At 36.4% G+C, this 18,845-nt stretch overlaps 1 protein-coding gene across 3 annotated transcripts in view; it reads right to left on the bottom strand.

Moving 5' to 3' along the window:
* Window positions 1-7,568: 7,568 nt before the first annotated feature.
* Window positions 7,569-18,845, bottom strand: part of GABRB2 (gamma-aminobutyric acid type A receptor subunit beta2) — a 179,358-nt gene continuing 168,081 nt past the window's right edge. For 2 of the 3 annotated variants that reach the window (XM_052771946.1, XM_052771945.1), the window contains 2 exons: window positions 17,447-17,497; window positions 7,569-13,820 (listed from right to left, as the gene is read on the bottom strand). In XM_052771946.1, the coding sequence (XP_052627906.1) occupies window positions 13,473-13,820; window positions 17,447-17,497 (399 nt within the window). In that variant the 3' untranslated portion in view covers window positions 7,569-13,472. The remainder of the gene's footprint in view (window positions 13,821-17,446; window positions 17,498-18,845) is intronic. The other variant, XM_052771947.1, reaches the window with a different exon arrangement.

Genomic DNA, 18,845 nt, shown 5'->3' on the forward strand with positions numbered 1-18,845 from the left:
CTTCTTGTAGATAATGATTTATAGTTTATAGCATCCTGAAGGCATTTTAAGCCTAAATCTGCTCTCTTTCTCCCCTCTAAGAAGGTGAAACTTTAACATGGAATCAGAAAGTTATGCTTTGTTTTTAAAATTTGTTAAAAACAGGCTGGAATTTGAAGGATTCTTATTCCTCCCCCTACCTGCCCCCCCCCCCAAGGAAAAAAAACAAAAAATTTAAAACTGTCTCATAGCACACATTTTGAAACTATACAAGTAAACTGCTGTTATCTATATGTTAGGGTAACTTGTGCTTCACAGTCTTTTCTCTCTACTTGCTGTGCAAACTGCTTAGGAGCAAAAGAAACCATAAGCTCCAGGAGCCAATCTGCCACTGTTGTCTGTTTATGTAGTCTGATAGAATTTACATGGTCTGGCAGGCAAAATTGCCCTTTGCATGCTTTGTCTCTAGGGGAATTTGCAAGTATCTCCAAGTTTTATAAAATAATGATAATCACACTATACACGAAGCACAAATAACAGATTTTCCGAGGGCCTATTCTGAGCAAGATAAAACTGTGGACAAACAGAAAATAACAGAGGATGCTTAAAAAAAAAAAAAGCAAAGCAACCCATTTATGCATCAAAGTTAAAGTGGGTCACTCTGCAATGTAAAGCACATTTTTAGTGGATATAAATTTAGCAGCTCTCTGCAGCATTATGCATGACAGCAGTCTTGTGATATTTCAAGTACAGAACAGGTCCCTGGAGACACCATGCAATTTATAATGGACTAACCACAATAAACTGTAGCAGTCAGAAAAGGAGCTGGTTCCAATGAAATAAGGCATGTTGGTCTATTTGTCTTATAGGAACGTCCCGAAGATCTAACTTATCTGAGATCACATAGAAACAATGGGGAGGTTGGTTGGTTGGTAAAAAAAAAAATGCCAGAATGGAAGCTCTCCTTTGTCTTTCAGAGAGTAAGAAATTAAAAGAAAGAAAAACACAAAAGATCACAGTACATTTCAGTTGACTAATAGCTAGCAACCCTTTCCTCCAAGTGCACAGCAAATGCCTTACCGTTTTTTTGTGCTGGCAATGCTTTATCGTAATTGGTTCAGTAACAAAATCCAGCGATACCTGCAGGGCCATAGGCACAGCCTTCCTCAGCTTTCCTGCAAATTAATTAGGCACCAGCTGTCTGCAAAGGCACTCTTTATTTTTGACATGTCTGTTACTTCATTAATTCACACAGTCCTTGCAGGTAGACTGTGGGTGTCTGTTTGCTCTGTTCATAGCTACCAAGGACTGATACCTAACAACGTGCACAGAAATATGAGAAACGATAAGCAGATTAAAGGTGCTCGTTTCCAAAACACAGGTGTATTTAGCAAGTCCACTCAGTGCAGAGATCTACGCACTCCACATTTAATGAAAAAATTAGGTTAAACCATTGCTATTTAAGGCTCAGAAACTTCATTTCTAGATCCTAACTTCTTACAGGCCTTTGCTGACCTGAGAAACTTTAAAAGACATTATTAGCTTGGATCTGTGAAGAGAAAGTTTCATTTAACATTCTCCCATTCTGTTACTTGGTCCTTCGAAATAACAGTAAAAAAGTGCTCCAGTTACATCATGGTTTTCAGTTATCAATTAATGATACAATTAAGGCACAGGTATTACAATACCATCAATATGATACTTAACATCTAATTTAACAATAGTTGAGCGGTAAAGGGCCACAGTAATTCTTGTAGGACCATTCTGTCGCAAATTGTTAGCCGGTATCATGACCTAGGCAGTGTCATGTCCTCAGGGTGTGACTACAGGGAGTTTGCTGCCTTCACTCTGCCACATAACACCCAACCATTTCAGGGAGAGCAGATGGGCACTTCTCTCTCCAAGGAGAGAAGAAGGGGGATGCCATGCGGGATGCAAACCTGAGGCAAATCCCTACCTGACAGCAGGCTTGTTGTCTATCTGACAAATGTATTTAGAAATCCCAAAGCATCCTTCTAAATTCACAATATGCAAAAGCTATGGTAGTCTTAATTTAACTCCTCAAAGTGACCTGAGTGCAACAAACATAGTGCAAAGCAATGATTGTTTCATAGACATGCATATTCACGTGGTCTTACCTGTTGTAGCAAGCAGAGTTGAGGAGGCCAAGTCTGCAGAGACATCACCATGCACGAACCTAGTACTCACGCTTTATCAGGTCTCAGAGCTATACCTTCAGCATATCTCACATATGAATTTTAAGCTTTTAAATGAAACATCAGCTAAATCAATTATGAATTATATATAATGAATCAGAAACTTTAAGAGTATGATCTTCAAAGCATGCAAACTTTGAAAGTCTAAAAAATGTCAAATTATTCCTAGAGTTTTCTTGTCCTTTCCTACTATCCTGATTCTTTATCATGCCTAATCTAAGTATTTCAGAGGTAAGCTGACTGCTGAGCTGATGTGTTTAGATTTTATTTTTCCAGACATCTTGATGGAAAAAAAAAAAATTAAACAAATTTTTAACTCAACCCCCAACTTTTGACATGAAAAATGAAAAATATTTTAGTTGAAAGGAAGAATGAAATCTCCCAGAAAAGAAAACCATTTCCACTAGGAAAATAAAACAGCATTTAAAAAGGAAAAAAGGGTTAAATAATGGACTAACATGATAACATCCCTTTTGCATTGTGGAAAATAAAATTTTGGGTTTTGAAAATTTTCTTTAAATAAATATTTTATACAAATTTAAATCCAAATATATTGCAAGAGTTTACAATACTACAAAATATCCACATAAAACAAATACCATTTTTTCATGAATAAATACCCACAATGCATATATTTTTTCCAAACATATTTTTTATAGAACTAGACTCATCTAATAGTAAAAAGAACACTGTTGTTTTGTCCATGCAGTCACAATTGAGCTGTCCAACTATCTATGGGGATATAAAGTACAGAAGAGAAAATCATTTAGTGTCTTCAAAAAGCAAAGAAGTATCTGGAAAGGTCAAATTTAGACATTGCATACAGGGTAGTTTCCAATTCAGCAATATGCACGAGTGCTTGCAAAATCTAAGCAAAACACTTGCATCTATAGCCCAACAGATTTGTCTTGTTATCTCAGTTATTAAAGGAGAAAGATCTTCCCTCCTCTCCTCCATTGTTTTAACCACTCAAAGATTTTTCAGGGTGTGCACAGTAAATGGAAATGCTTGTTTTTCAACAAGGTGCTTAACACCCTGTGAAATCCTTTGGGCCCAAGCCTGCTCACCAGAGTAAAGGGAGCAGGATTTGGTATTTGTTTTCAAGCATTGTCAGTTGTAAAATACACACCTAGGGAAGAAGTATAGACTTACGCTGGACATCCTTTCCTTTCATCAACACCAGGAGATATTACCTCATATGGCTTTCCTGTAAGCATCTGAAATAGGAAAACCAGGTGATGGATGGCTACGCTGCAGTTAAAAGACAGAGAAACATGCTACGCCAGAAAAGCAGCTTGTATTTACTTCAAAATCTTATAGCATGAGTGAGAAACCATCCTTTACTCTTCATCTGCCTGTCCTTTCCATTTTTTATTTCTTCCTTTTGTAAATTTTTGTTTGGATCTCATATGAAGGCTTTTTTTCCTCTTTCTCTCATCCTTAATTAGTTTGAATGTCAAACCTGCTCAGTAATCACATCGCTTTGGGTAGTAATGAAGGCAAATAAATAATGCTTAACCTTTCTTAGAGAGATCTGGAGACCCTTCCAAAACCAATTAAGGCTTGTATGATTCACTGGAATTAGCCAAGGTCTTCATGTTAAGTTTCCAAACTTGTGTAAGAAAGACAACATTAAAATTAAGGGGGAGAGGAGGAAGAAGAAATTTGTTCTTCATACAGTCTTAAACCCTTCTAATTTTAAAGTATGCTATGAGTGGGAGAAAAGAAAAGAAAAGAAATTAGGCTATGCACATTACACTTTGTTGCTGCTTGGGGGGTTGGGAGGGTATTACCTGGATTTCCCCATGCTGGGCTTCTTTTTCCTTTTCTCCCCCCTTTCCCCCCCTTTTTCTTTCCAGTAAATTTTTTTTCTGTCTGACATGTATTTCTACTTCAGGTGTCTTTTGAACGGTGACTAACAACAGCAACAACAATAAAAAAGCCTCAATCTTTCATAACATAAAATACAGAAGAACAGCAAAACCAATCCAATTTGTCTGCAAATCTTGCAGATAAATCTTGCTGTCCTGACACGTAGGTTTCAGTCTGTTTATTATCCACATTCCTTCTCCTATCAATGTCCTCTCACCTGAAGAAACATTCCTTCTCCTATCAATGTCCTCTCACCTGAAGAAACAATGTCTTTGCATGACATGGAAGAGGAAATATCATCCTCAATAACAGAACTGCACTGACCCTTCCATGATCAAATTAGCTTTTGTGCTGTGGGTTTATCACTGCACCTCTTGCCCTTTTTGCTACTGTCAAAGAGCATGTGACAGGACTTCATTCCCTGTAACCTGCATGACATTGTATTCCTGTGCCTGCCTGTGATCTCTCTTTGCAGTACCTTCATAAACATCAATGCCATAAAATTTCAACAAAAAGTTGAAGATTAAAGGCTGACATGATTGACCAGACTCTTCAGAAAAGAAACACTGGAAACATTTAACAAGGAGATCTCAAAGGCCACAGACCAGTTTCATGTAGGCTTAGAAAGCATCAGTCTTTAGACATATCAACCAAGCTTAGAAATGTATGTGACTATACATATCCATAGATATAAACATATCTCTACTCAAGTACCATTTGAAAAATAAATAGCACCAAAACTGAAAATGTGCACAGTTTGCATGATTTGGTTTTTAAAGCATTTGTAAGGGAACCTAAGTAAGCCAATACAAGACCCAGAACTTCAGGAAGATTTTGTTTCCTTGGCTATATTCTTTCTAAAAAAGAGAAAGTTTAAAAAAAAGTGGTCTCAGCTGGAAGCATGCCCTTAGCCATTAGAGTGCCAAAATGAATGCAGTATGTCAGCTCTGACAATCTGTCAGAAAGAGAGAAAAAATACTTTTGTTCCAAGAATAAGATGTATTCAAAGTTTTGCCCTGAAATTAAAACAGAAAACAAAAAAACACACAAACACACACAAAAACCTGCCTGGGTCAGAATCTTAGTCAAGGCAAACATATCTCCATTTACATAAGCAATTTACATCACCTGAATAACCAACCCCCATTTCTGTACATAATCATCATTTCTTTAAATTTATTTCTTACCTAGACTCATACGAACTTCATAATAAATTAGTCACTCCACATATCCTTCAAGAATAACAAGCATTACGAATTAATAATGTCACGCTGGTCATTAATTTTGATAACCAAAGAATTTGCATTAGTGAACATACTTGTTGTGTAGTTGTTAATGTTACATTTATTTAATATGTAACAGTTACAATGTGTTAGAAGCCAGTTCCCATTATTTGATTCTTTCACAGCTGTTCAATATGTGACAGATGCATAATTTCATTTTTTAAAAAATTGATTTTCCTTTTATAAGTTGAGAACTGTGATGTTAGATAATTTCTGGCATGTTCTGTTAATTTTAGATTATGAAGATATATTGAACAGCACAATTTACCAATAAGAAGCCGATACTAACGTTTCTAATTTGCAGTCAAGTAAATTGAATGAAGGAGAGGCCATGTTACACAAGTCACGAAGTAAGTGTTTAAGCTCAGAATAGAATAAAGGGAATAAATTATTCAAATACTCTCCAGTACTAGTCTTATTTTTTGGTGCCAGTGGATTTGATATAACACCTATTAGGATATGATAACATTAAATGCATTTATAGATACAGACAGGTGAAAAGGTAGATAGACAATTTGCTCTATTTTGATTTGGAATGATACTAATCAATAAGTATAAATATTTTTAGACCCTAAAATCACGAACCAGTCTTAAAGTTGAAATACTTTGCTTTCTAGCTTGTAATAATCTCTGAAAATAAGGGCCAACAGTACATCACATGCTTGTAACAAAGCAACTGTGCTGACATTTTAGTCTTTTTTCAGAAATTGGATCTACTGTTTAGAAGCCTCAGAGGAAGACGTGATATATTTTAAACAGTGAAGAGATGAAGTCATACTTGAGTTTTCCGTGACAGTCTGGAATATTTTACTCCTCGTGCTCTATGTCTCCTGGCACAGAGCCAGCAGCCTGCAACCAGCAGCTCCTTACCTCAGTCCCAGCCGCAAGACTCACGGCTCTTCCCGTCTTCAGTCTTTGCTCTTTCTCTGCAGAACTGGTGCTCTTTATCCACAGACAAGCGAGACAGAACAGATCAGTCATTAAAGCAGTGCTGTTGTGGGGCTGGGAACAGAGAGTAGCCAGGTGGGTAACTTCAAAAGGAATTACCAACTGCCGTCTGCATTTCCAGACAAAAATGAGGATTCGGCAGTTTTAGCCTTTGGCAGCCTTTTGCCTGTCGGCCATTTGTTCTCTTTTCTGGTGCTCCATCTGCTCCCCTTGGTCGGATTAACCAAAGAACCAAATTGTGGCAGAAACCGCAGGTATGTACAGCTAAGGCTACCAAAAAGTACCCTGCCATCTCCCCCATGTAGTGACACTTGGGGTTTGGAAACGCAACTATGAATTCCCTTTTATCAGAGCTGGGCTGGCACAGAACAAGAAAAACTAATGGACATGAACTGTTCCCTCAGCAGAGCAAACAAGTCTAATTCTGAAGTCTAATGCTCAAGATCTACTAGGACAGAAAGAAGCAGCAAGAACAAAACTGTGTTAGTAGACATTTTGCATCTTGGGAGCACAAGAAGAGAACCAGCTTCTGGTCCCTGCTACTGCCAATAAAGGTTTGTACAAAACAGTCAGCAGATGGAGTACTGCAGTACAGATGCCTCTCATGACCGTGCTTCACTGCACTCTCCTCCTGGTCTGTTAATCTTGAATTGTTTTTTATGCAACAGAACCAGTCCAACAGGAAAATCTGCTAAATCCACCATCCTGAAAGGATCAATAATTTGGTCCTCCAGGATCTCTCCTGTTAGATGTTAAGTAGGAAGAGGAAGGAATGGAACTTTGGTCTTCCATAGCCTGAGTCCACGTAGACAGACTTAAGACTGTTTAGACCTTTTTCTGTAAAAGAAAATACCATCCCACCACGAACAGCTGCTACCATATTTCTATAAGGAGGACACCAGCAACTTACTGTCAGTAACAGATTCACAAGAGTTGACTCTGAGAAGGAGTTACTGAACTTCTGAGATTTTTCAGCTGTTCCCCTCCTCTCAGCATTTTCTTATTGACTAGCACTAAGCACCTCAGTGTACGTGGCTTATATTCCCCAGACACTCAACTCCCCCTGACTGCCACGTAGGCAAATTAACACCATCTTTAACACCATCTTATGGCTATCCTTTTGCATAGTAAGCCTACACTTCAGATGCCTCAGTGTCCAACTTCCTCGTGTCCCTTTCTGACCCAAATTCATAGATACTCACTTCAGATGAGAACTGTAATCTTCTGCAGCTTTGAGAAAAGAGCCTGCCCAACATAACACAACTACATATACATCTTTTAGGTTTTCTTTATTTATATTTTTTTAGTTCAAGAATTACACACTAGCCAACATTATTATATATTTACATGCTGAAACTGGCTGCAATAATTTTAAATTCAAGAAAATATCTCTTATGTGCTACTCATTTACAATCATCATTTTACTACCTCATATATCCCAGAGGTTAGCAGTCCTTTTGAGAAAGACATGAAGATCTGATGCAATGATATCCACTAGTATTTTGCATTTTCTAGCCATTGGAAAATGTGCATTATGTGCATATAAGAAAGGCTACAAGGTCATTAGTAAGGCTGATGATTACTACATTATGAAGTAAATAGTACTAAGTAAAAAAAGATAAATCAGAACTGTGCAAAGACAGTACTAACAGAACCATTTAAACACCCATGCAAATAAAAACGTGACAGAAGTCAAATCATAGTCAGCTTGTTAGAATTAATCATGTTTCAAATACTCTTTTTGTCTTCAACTGAAAGTAACAGGACAGACCATGAACAATACAGCCTGGTGAGTATCTGTCAAATGACAGTAACAGTGAAAACATACAAAATGTTATCAAATTGGAATAGATGACCTCATGTCTGAAAAACATTAAAAAAATACAACCCTTAGTATGAAAGTAGAGGTGAGATTTTTCATCATTTAAGTTTCATTTTTTGTCAAAGCACTTACAAAGAAAATAATTTTATACTTATGAAATGTTAGTGTTGCATATTCTTGTAGAGATGATCTATTTCAATTTTATATTAATGGATATTTAAATTATTACTATTTTTACAAAGTAGAATAGGGCAGTATTTTTGATCAACATTCCACTTGCTTGTTAAAAATTTAGACAAAGTTCCTAGTGCATTTTATTAAGTTTTACCTTTGGTGTTAAGCAGTGACTTACTAGATTTTCCTTTTAAACAATTTCTGGAGTGAAGATTCTTTGGCTTTAGGGGGACTATGCTATCTAACGACAGTCAAACATCCTTTTTTCAAAAAAAAAAAAAAAAAGTCTACTATTAGATACCATAAGAGATACAGATTTCAGAAACAGACAGACGCAATATGCAGGCTTTCTGTAATGAAATCACCAACAGCTGAATTCTCACTTACCCTGGATTACATCTCCTCCACTCACTGGAGCAACATAAATGTGCCTTATTGTAAGTGAAAACCAGGCCCTATTTGTTTATGCTAATCTGAGTACCGAGTGCCAAGCTACTATCTTCTGTTGCCTGAACGTTTTGACCATACAAAAGAATTGATTGTGCTAGCAGTAACGTTGCCACAATGGCTATTTTACACTACAGTACTTTCTGTACTTTTTTTATATCTGGAATCCAAATCTGTTTATGCAAAAGGGTGTTTAAATTACTCTGCTAGAGCACTGCTATTATTGTACTTAGTAAAAAAAATTCACTAAACAATTACTGTATCTATCGACTGCTCATTTACAGCTTATTTAATTATTTACATAATTTTAGGACACATTAACCTAAACCATAAGTAGAATTAGCTTTTTGCCTTACCATAAAGTACAAATTAGAAGTTAAAAATGTTTAAGAAATCTGATAATATTTACACATGTTCAGCTTAAGTTATGGTTGCTCACACTGTATGTTCTATGTACACATAGCAAAATGTTATGATCGCTACTGATATAGTATTGTACCCTGGCCATCCCAGCCTAGATTATTTTCTAGAAATAGTTAATATTTTTGCCTTTTTTTGTTGGTTCCCTAAGGAATTTGTTGGTTTTGAAAACTTACTAGTGGACAACGCTGTTATAAAAAGAGAGAGAAGAAATAGGCAAGCAATGTGAGGACTAGTCTAATTTCAGATGCTAGGAGGTACAGTACTATCATCATGTCAAACGGTGCAATGCTCCATACGAATTATAAGCATTGATCTGCTGATATAGAAATGCCCAGTTACCCTGTATAGTAAGTTGGTTTTTTTTTAAATACATTAATCTTTTTTTCTCAAAAATATATTCATACACTGGTTGATGGTAGAAACAAAACTGTTATTAGCTTATTCCTTTAACACGCCAACATATGAATGTGTGTGCATATATATACTCAGTACGTGTATGTATACACACATATGTCCATATAGACATTTAGGTGTATGTCCATATGCGCATATATTTGGATAATGTTTAACATCCGTTCACTTATGTTTAGTACTGTGTTATAGTATAGAATTGGGACACAGTCTAATAATTATAGTGAAAATTAATTGATCTTTAATTTTAATGCATATTTGTCTGAAATAAATAGTATTTTTTTCCCCAGGTGTAAGACCACCACTCATTTTCTCTATGCATTGTGCTTTTGTACCTTACAGATTTTATGTCTTTTTTATTAGAATGTAAAAACCCTCTGAAGAACTTTGCGACATGCTGTCATCTAAGACTCTGTTTTCCTCCCCTGGGAATGAGAAAAGAAATGGTCACAATGTCATTGCTTGAGTCTTTCTTCCCAGTCATTAAACTGTGATAGGATAGAAACATAACATTCCTTATGCAAACACAGAAATATGTTGCATGAATTTTCAGTTCTGAAAATGTGTATCATACTTACTAGCAGTCATGTACAGTATATATTTACAGATTGATCTCAAAGATTTCATTAAAACTGTGCCATGTTATAGTCATAATTTGCCCATGAATTTCACAAAGATGAAAAACACCTTAATTGCTGGCTATTATGTCTAATAGAACAATAAAATGTGCAACTATAATTATATTACAAGGTTTATCTAAATTAGTAACTTTGATACTTTTCTTATTGAAACTAACAACAATTAACACGATTTAAAAGTTCTAGAATATTCATTTTCGGTCAAATCTAAAGTAAAAGCAAATTTATTCTAGTTTACCTGGAGGGTAGCACACATAGCAAACCCCATATCTCATATACGTTGGCATAGTTTCTCACTTTCACTCAAGTATCTCAGAAGAGTAGTAAGTGCTCACCTTGGGCTCGAGTTATACTTTTCCCTTGACAGTGCCTCGCCAGTCTTTCTCACCCCCATCTTTTTATATCACAGTGTTAAGCCTTAGTACAAAATGATAGAATCCTTCTCTTTCACTAATTTATACATCACATTAATAGCCAGAAGGACATAGTAAAAGCGAAAGTGCTCCTTCCCCCCAGATAATATAACTTTCCTAGTGACACCTGAGCAGAAACCAGACATTTTCTTTCCCTCTGAATAGCGACATCAGAGAGTATTATGGCTTGTACTGTAACTTCAGATTAATTAATGTGCAGTTCTAGGATTCAGTCTCTGTGGTTTTCATAACAGCTGATGCAGTAAACCAATGCAGAGTCTCAACATATTCTCTGTAAGGTTTTATATTTGATGTGTATCAACCACAAACAGGCTGTGAGCTCCCTGTATTCACACTATGCTTCTGTGAAATACAAAAGGAGTTGGCAGCAATTTGTGAAATGAAAGAAAAGCAGGTACAGAAGAATACTATAAGACTGCTTTTATTTATGATAATTAATACCATTTTTAAAGAACAGACTTTGAAGAGAAATACTGAATTTTGATGTGGCTCCTTTTCTTAGAACTGGGAAAAAATTCCAACATCACTCATACCTATCACTTGAAATTCCAAATGCATCTACAAAGCCTATTGTGTTATGCACGAAATGCAGTCAGAAATTAAGTATGTGAACAAAAAGCAACATTTTGACCTGGAAAGTTCATTGCATGATGAAAGCCTGTCTCTGCATATTGCAGAGTCGGAACCTGGAAGCAGTACGTGAACATACACACAACTCCCTTGAAAACAACAGGTGGTGTGTATGCCTGGCAAATCCCATTTCAGGCTCAAAACTATTCTCTCCTCTTTGAAGCAGATATAAGCAGATGAATGCTCAAAACAAAGTCAGAAAATTGGCCTATTAGTTCCCAGAACTAATCATTAGCATTTTCCTCCTATCACTGTCATTCACTGACAAATGGGGAAAAAAACAACAGAAATTTGTAAGAAAATTATCCTTTTAAAGCAAGAACAAGAAATTCAAACAAAATATTTTATGAAAAAATTCTTAAGAACTATCTTAAAGTATTGCCAAAAGAATACTTAAATGGGGAAAAACTATCTGCCTGAAAAAATTCCTTTACTATTTAGAAGGTACTTGAGTTCAAGTTTCTTTAAGAAATTTGTACACAGATGAGTTAGCATAGAGACAACAGATGTGGCTTTTGCTTCATGAAATATTTTGTGTCAAACAATATTGGGGATTGGATTTACTAAAAGCCATCAGGAATTCATACCTTTTATACAGTTCTTGCAATTTTTTTTTCATTACAGAAAAAGGTTCCACAATGGACTAAATGGCAAACTCTACTTTGCCGATAAAATTCTATTTTTTATATATTCTATTTTGTATCTATTCTATTTTGCATATAAGAGTCAAGCTCTATGGAATGAAAAAAACCCCTTTTATTTCAAAAAGTTCCCTAAAGCAAAACTGAAATTTGCTACTTTTTCAATGGAAATCACCCTAAAGCAGGAAACATTCAAAAGTGTAATTAAACTCTTAAAGTGATGGCTACCAATTTTTTCCCTTTTAAAACAGTGCATTAAGGAAAACAAAAAGTGAAATGGTATTCCCTAATCCAGACTGAGAAAATACCCTGTCAGCATTTTTTGTACTGAAATACATATCCTCGGATCTTTACTGTTAAAAGAGGTACGATACCTTTAATCAAACTGGATGTAAGGTGTTAAGCGTAACAACAGTTGCAAGCGTAACGCTGGAAAGACTGCAAACTTGGAAGAAATCACACAACTCCACATGAGTATTTCAGACTAAGGTATGTACTATAACTGACAACATTCATTTGCACAGTATAAATATATATGTGTGCGTGTATATATATACACACACACATACACACACACACTTTTACATATATGTAGCCTTCTCTCTCCTTGGCCCTGTATTTTGAAATTGCTCTCTAGCTCTCCCTACCCTAGAAAGACAGGGCACCATTGGTCTCCTTCAGCCACCTAGAGAATCACTATTTGGCCAACCAGTTTTGGCACTTTGGAAGAGATGATTTCCTTTCCCCAACACAAACCAGCAGCATATCTACCCATTCAGTTGATGCATTTTTATACCGTTGCTACATTCCTCTGTTGATCACAAACACAGTCATTGTGACTGTGAGCATATGTTCTCTCTTTAAAATCCAGACAAAACTAGTGCTTTTTGCTTCAACTTCTGTACAAACACCCAACCCTAATATTATCAGTCAAAGGTTTAGTTCTTTCAATAAATAACAGGAAATACCTGAATACGGTTGGGAAACCTCTGACCATCATCATCTTGGAAAGATGATAGGCACTATTTGTTTTCAAGTTTACACATTTAAAAGGTAAAGTGTATATGTTTCATAAGCATGATAATAACTTAGTACACTCTCTTAAGTGTAGATGCATGTCTCAGATATGCAGTTTCCCTTGGAATGGTATGTACTGCTGTTGAAACTAGAACTTGTTTCTCAAATGCCGCTCTATAATTTGTATCACTAAACTCAAGTGACCATTTTAAAAAAAAAAAAAAAAAAAGAAAAAAAAGAGAGAAAAGAGAGAGCGAGGGACAATGAGACAAAAGTGATTGTCAAAATCCAATTTGCCTTCACACTCCAAATGCACTTATATTTTGATAAGGGGATATGCCCGTACTGCAACTTAACGTATTTAAGATTTAGCAGATAAAACCAAAACATTATAAAAACAGACCATAGAGTGGGCCAGCAACTAAGGTGTTTTAAAATAACTTTTTGTCCTGAATAGAATTTTTCTAAGTCCCACTTTTGGCTGTACAACCGATTTGAAGAGAAATCCAGTTCTTGCTTCCTGTGTGGCTTTGTTTCTTAGTTCACATAGTAAAGCCAATAGACAATATTGAAGAAGGAAAAAACAACAGGGAAGAATATGCGCGACCATCGATCTATGGCATTTACATCAGTCAAGTCAGGAATGGTAATTTTCAGTTGAGATGCACGTCTCCGTAGCCTACTTTTCTTCTGTGCTACATGTCGCTCCAGGGCATTGCGACCAAAGCTGTGTCTGGGTAAGCCAGCTTTCCGGTACTGGATGCTTGAAGTGTCATACGCCAGCATAGTGCTTCTACGGTCCCCAAGCCCCATCACAGCCTCAGAGGCAGCCATCTCATTTTTAATTTCAAGTGTGCTCAACAAAATATTTTCATGTGGATCCATCTGCAACAAATAAGAAAGCAGATTTAACAGGAGAGAAAGGAAGCCCGATCAGTTGCGAACTGAAGCCATGCTGACAAGGGCTAGTTCTAACAATTCTAATTCATTGGATGTCAGCCTGTCTGAAAGACTTTAAGCATAGCCATGACTATATTTATTGCCATTTATTTGTGAATTCAAGGAACAGTAAGGCCAGTATAATATAATGGAATAAATGGTATTTCCCTAGACCCCATGTTCTGTAAGCAGAAGCAATACCTGGAAATGGAGTACATGCTCAGATCTTGAAAGTGGGATTCTGCCACTGGGTAGGATATCTGGGGCAAATATTGAACTTTTGGGGGGTTTTGGAGAGAAATCAAATGGAAAATGGTCTGCTTTGTTTTGTTTTTTCTTCTTTCAAATGAAAGCTGCTGCTCTGACAAAAACTTCAGGTATTCACAAGGTCTCTCTGCCTCTATAAAATGAGGCCCAGAGCATGGCACAAGAGAATGCAAATTTTCAGTCCTTATACTCCAAACAGGACTGCTGGTTACTTGGGGAAAGGCACCGTCATAGTCTAACTATGCCTATGTGGAAACTCCATTCCCCAATGCTAATGAATTTCATAAATACAGTGCATGCTGTGGAGACCTGAACGCTGGAATAGCAGAGATCTGCAATTTCAAGCAAGGAAAAACATAGAGTGTAATCACATCAAATGTACATTGAACAGTTGTTTCAATGGGTAGTTTTAGCTACTATATATTTTTTAAAGGCAGTTCAGTGAAAAAAATATTAATGCAATGTTGTAAAGAAACCTCTTAGACAATCAAGAGGATTTCAATGATGAGGAACTAAATTCTACTCTTAGACAATCTGGAGTAGATCTGAAGTATGGTAGGAGAACTTCAAAATAATCCATTTATAAAAAACAAATATAAGGTTATTTAGGAAGTTCTAATTCTCCTCAGCCTTCCCTCTAAGTATATATTTTGAATTCTGTGATTAAAGAGTATAATTAAATAAAAATACTTTAAAAGCAATAATAGCTAATGAGCAGCTAATTAAGTACACTGACTTAGTGATGGTAGTGCAGATATACTCCAGGCCAAATAAGAGATGAAACTGTCCCAGAGCTCCTTTAAGAATAACTCAGCCACATTATTCATTATCATGTACATAATGTATATTATGATTATTATTGAAAGTGCACAAACTGTGACTTTTTTGGATTTCTAAACAATAATATGGCATTAATCTATTCTGTAATATTTAGAAGCCAGCAGTCGGCAGCAGGTACCTTGCTGCACTACCCAATATAGCACTGTATTTGCCATTATTAAAAAAACCCTGTGTAATATTTCACACGGCACGGTGAGAGAACTGGGTTGAAAACAGTTGCTTTTTAGTAGCATCCACTGCACAGTATTGTGAAATGGGAAGGCAGACACTCACAGAAGTGCTTTGGACCTACTGAAACACTGCCATTTGAGTGATTACATCTGTTCAAGTGATGCATAAAAACTGGCATCGCTGAGATGCCAGATTTCCCCCTCTCTTTTTTTTTTTCAATCTATGTGAGTTTGCACCCCTCTAGTTTCATTATATTTTAGTTTTAGATTTAATGTAATGACTCAATGTGAAGCAGCCAAAATCATCTATTTTTGCTTGCTTTCCATCAAAGCCATATGAAATCTTTGAATTTTCTAGTGTGCTAGGGAAATCAATCTTTTTTGAGCAGCACTGGAAAAATGGGAAAGTTGAGCTGGAACTCAAGAAAAATTCCTTTAAGAACTCTGTAGCATGATATTGAGCATGGTGAGGAAACACCGTATTCTAGCCAGGACGGCCATCAAATCAGTTCTCACCTGCATTAGATGAAACTAAGGCAAAAAGAGGATTCTGCTATTGTAATACAAACAAAAGCAAATACATACAAAAGCTTTGAAATAGATCTATGAAACTTCTCAAGAGAGCTTTCAAACATTTTCTTATGAGTGTAGTTATTTAGAAAATTCTTACATGATGTTTGCGGTCAGACAAAATCGTTTGTTATTTGTTATTAGATCTGAGACAAATAATAAGACTTTCAGTATCCTGAAAATAAAAGCAACTATAGGCACTTGGCATTCATTGATCCCAAGAATGTCTAAAAACAAACAGGGGAAGCATCTTACAAGAGGGGTGCAAAGCCACTTGGAAACTACATTTTCCATAGTTTCACATAGCCTTAAGAAAAGAACAGAAATTTTAGTTCCAATGACATCAGAGGAAGCTTGATATAACATCCACTAATGCAATGGTTTTACCCCTTAGCCCAGAGCCTGGGTTATTTTCACCTCAACGTTGTGCATTCTAAGATACTATCTTTGGAAAGATTTTAGTGCCAACAAACTTGTCACATCTTAAATCTTCTTAGGACGAATCTACTTTAAGCATTTTATCCTTCTGATCTGCAATGATATTAGAAATTTGAGTGCTCTTTACACACTCGTATACGTTCTATGCAACACAAATGCAAGAAAAGTTATTTTAGTCTACTACAGTTAGAGTCAGGCATGTTTTAGCAACATGATATCACTCCTTCAGTTAACTTTTTGCTTTGATTCTTTTGTCACTTCTGTTCTCATTTCAGTAAACTTCTTAACACAGCAAGCTGCTGCAGATATCTGGTAATCTTGGCAGTAGTTACTAAGATTAGTGATGCTGGGCAGAAAAAACATTTAGCAATATTCTAAGCTATCTTCTAGGGCAAAGTATCTTCTGCACAGATCACACTGATATCAGAGCTGGAGCATAGCATTTTTCAATATTTCAAGAATTTTTCAGAAGGAATAATGCAAAATACAGTAAAAATTAGTGATGGGCGAACCTTCAAGTGTTAGAATAGCCAGGTAAGCACCACAAAGTTCAGATGCTTCTCGAGCACTAATTTGACCCTCCTGCATGGGAACAGTGGATTGACCATAACAAGAACCGCATTTTTCATGGTATTTTGAATTCCCAATCTGAAGAACTCCCAAAGTTCCAATCCAGAAGTACAAATGAATGTGAAATTAAAAAGAAAGAAAGAAACAAAGAACAACAAACAACAACAAAAAAAAACCCAGAAAGAAATTAACCTAACTTTTCAACCTTTGATAAAAGGTTCCTTATCAGATTAGAGAGAGCTGGGAGTGTTATTTCCACCAAGTAGGTTCGCCCAACTCTAAATAAAACATGCTTTTTAACTAAGTGAAGCCTGAGATAGAATGATAATGAATTACGTTTATCGTACACAGCACCACCCATTCAAAAGGATCCCAAAGCGCTTTACAAGCATTTAGAAAGAAGAACAACTTCACTTCCCAGTGAAGCGCAATCACCTCTGAGGCAAAATGTGGTGACTGACAGTGCAGAACAATACACTATATTTTAGTCGAGGAAATGGAGAATGCTGTAGCCAATTGAAACTATGGGGTGGGTGAGTGGTGGTGGGGAATGTTGGGTAAGCAGAACAGTTACATAAATTGTTATTTGGCCAGATGCTTGGGGTTGAGATGACCACACTATAAAAAAGTGCCATGGGATCTTTAATGACCATAAGTGGTCAGGACCTGAATTTTAAGTCTCTGAGGATAAAAACATTAGAAAACATTGAAAGATACCTTTGTTGAATACATTTCTGGACAATGATATGTGCCAATTATTCTTCTGTCCTGTAAGTTAATAAAATCAAGACCAGTTTCCTTAGAGATAAGGCAGCTATTATCTTTCATTTAAAATTAAAGCACTCTAGGGTAATAATAGGACAACTAATTAAAAGATACAGGGACCTCTAAGCCAACAATTAGCATAAGTATATTCTGGCTTCAGAGGTGCTATTACTGCCTTGCTCTGCTCCTCAAGGTAACATAATGTTGTGATGTAAATGTATTTTTTCCAACTGGTCACTTGACCAAGGAAGGTGTGATGATATGAAAACAACTGTTAAAATTATTCTGGGGGAAAAGTAAGTGTAAAAGTGGTTTCAAAAGGAGGTGGAAGAAGGTTAAAAAGATCTCTTGGTGCTGAAGGATTGTTCAACCATAGAACTAGGCTCTTTATGGTGAACAGGAGAGTTCAAACTTAATGGAGGAATTCCCAGGGACAAGAAAGGAAGCGAGGATGAAGATGGAGAAAAAGTAGCAGCAAGTACTATGGAAATAAAAGGTGAAAGCAGAAGTGAAGGAGAAATGAGCAGAGCTCAGCAGCCATGCAAGAGGGTGGGATTTTTATAAATCAATCTTAAAGGTGGATGACAAAATATATGATGCAAATGATATTCACTTGTAGGTCCACGTCAACTGGAAGAAAAGCTGACTCTGGAGCCTTGAAAGAGGCCATGACCTTTTTGATGGCCTCAAACAAAGGGAATACAGAGGAAAGTGTAGAAATGTTACCGTTATATATTCTTCCTGCTACCTAGAAACTCCAAAATGATGGCTTTCTAGAGGAATTCCTCTTACACTAACACGTTAGCAACTGTAAAATACAAGGAAATTACAACTCCCACACACATGCATACATACACACGTATGTACATTAGGAATCCTCCAAGGATGACCAGATCTCTGAAACTACTAACATCGAGCATCTTGGTGATTATGCTCTACTATTATGCCAAACACAGCTTCATAGTAGGAGGGAAATTTATACTGATGACTTGAAAAGATATAATATTGACACTTTTCCTTCCTCATATACTGTTCATTTTCACCTATAACCTTCAATTACAAGCAGCTACTGATGGCTCATTTTATGGCAGAATGTCTCAGAAGCCATGGATAAAATAGACAGTAGGGCTGGAATTTCTGATGGAAAAACCTTGTGAAAGAAACCAGTTGTAAATTCAAAAGAAACATCCTTTTGTTAAGTAGGGCTGCCATTAGCCAAAAGCAAAATATGGTGAGCTAAGCCATGAAGGGAGAACAGAAGTAGCCGGTCTATTACAAAGATTAACACCCAAGATAAGGTCTCGGCATTTATAGGTTCTGTGAACTGACATTCTTAAGAACTGAAGACAGA

The sequence above is a fragment of the Harpia harpyja genome, chromosome 20, assembly GCF_026419915.1.
Source record: "Harpia harpyja isolate bHarHar1 chromosome 20, bHarHar1 primary haplotype, whole genome shotgun sequence".
NCBI classification, from domain to species: domain Eukaryota; kingdom Metazoa; phylum Chordata; class Aves; order Accipitriformes; family Accipitridae; genus Harpia; species Harpia harpyja.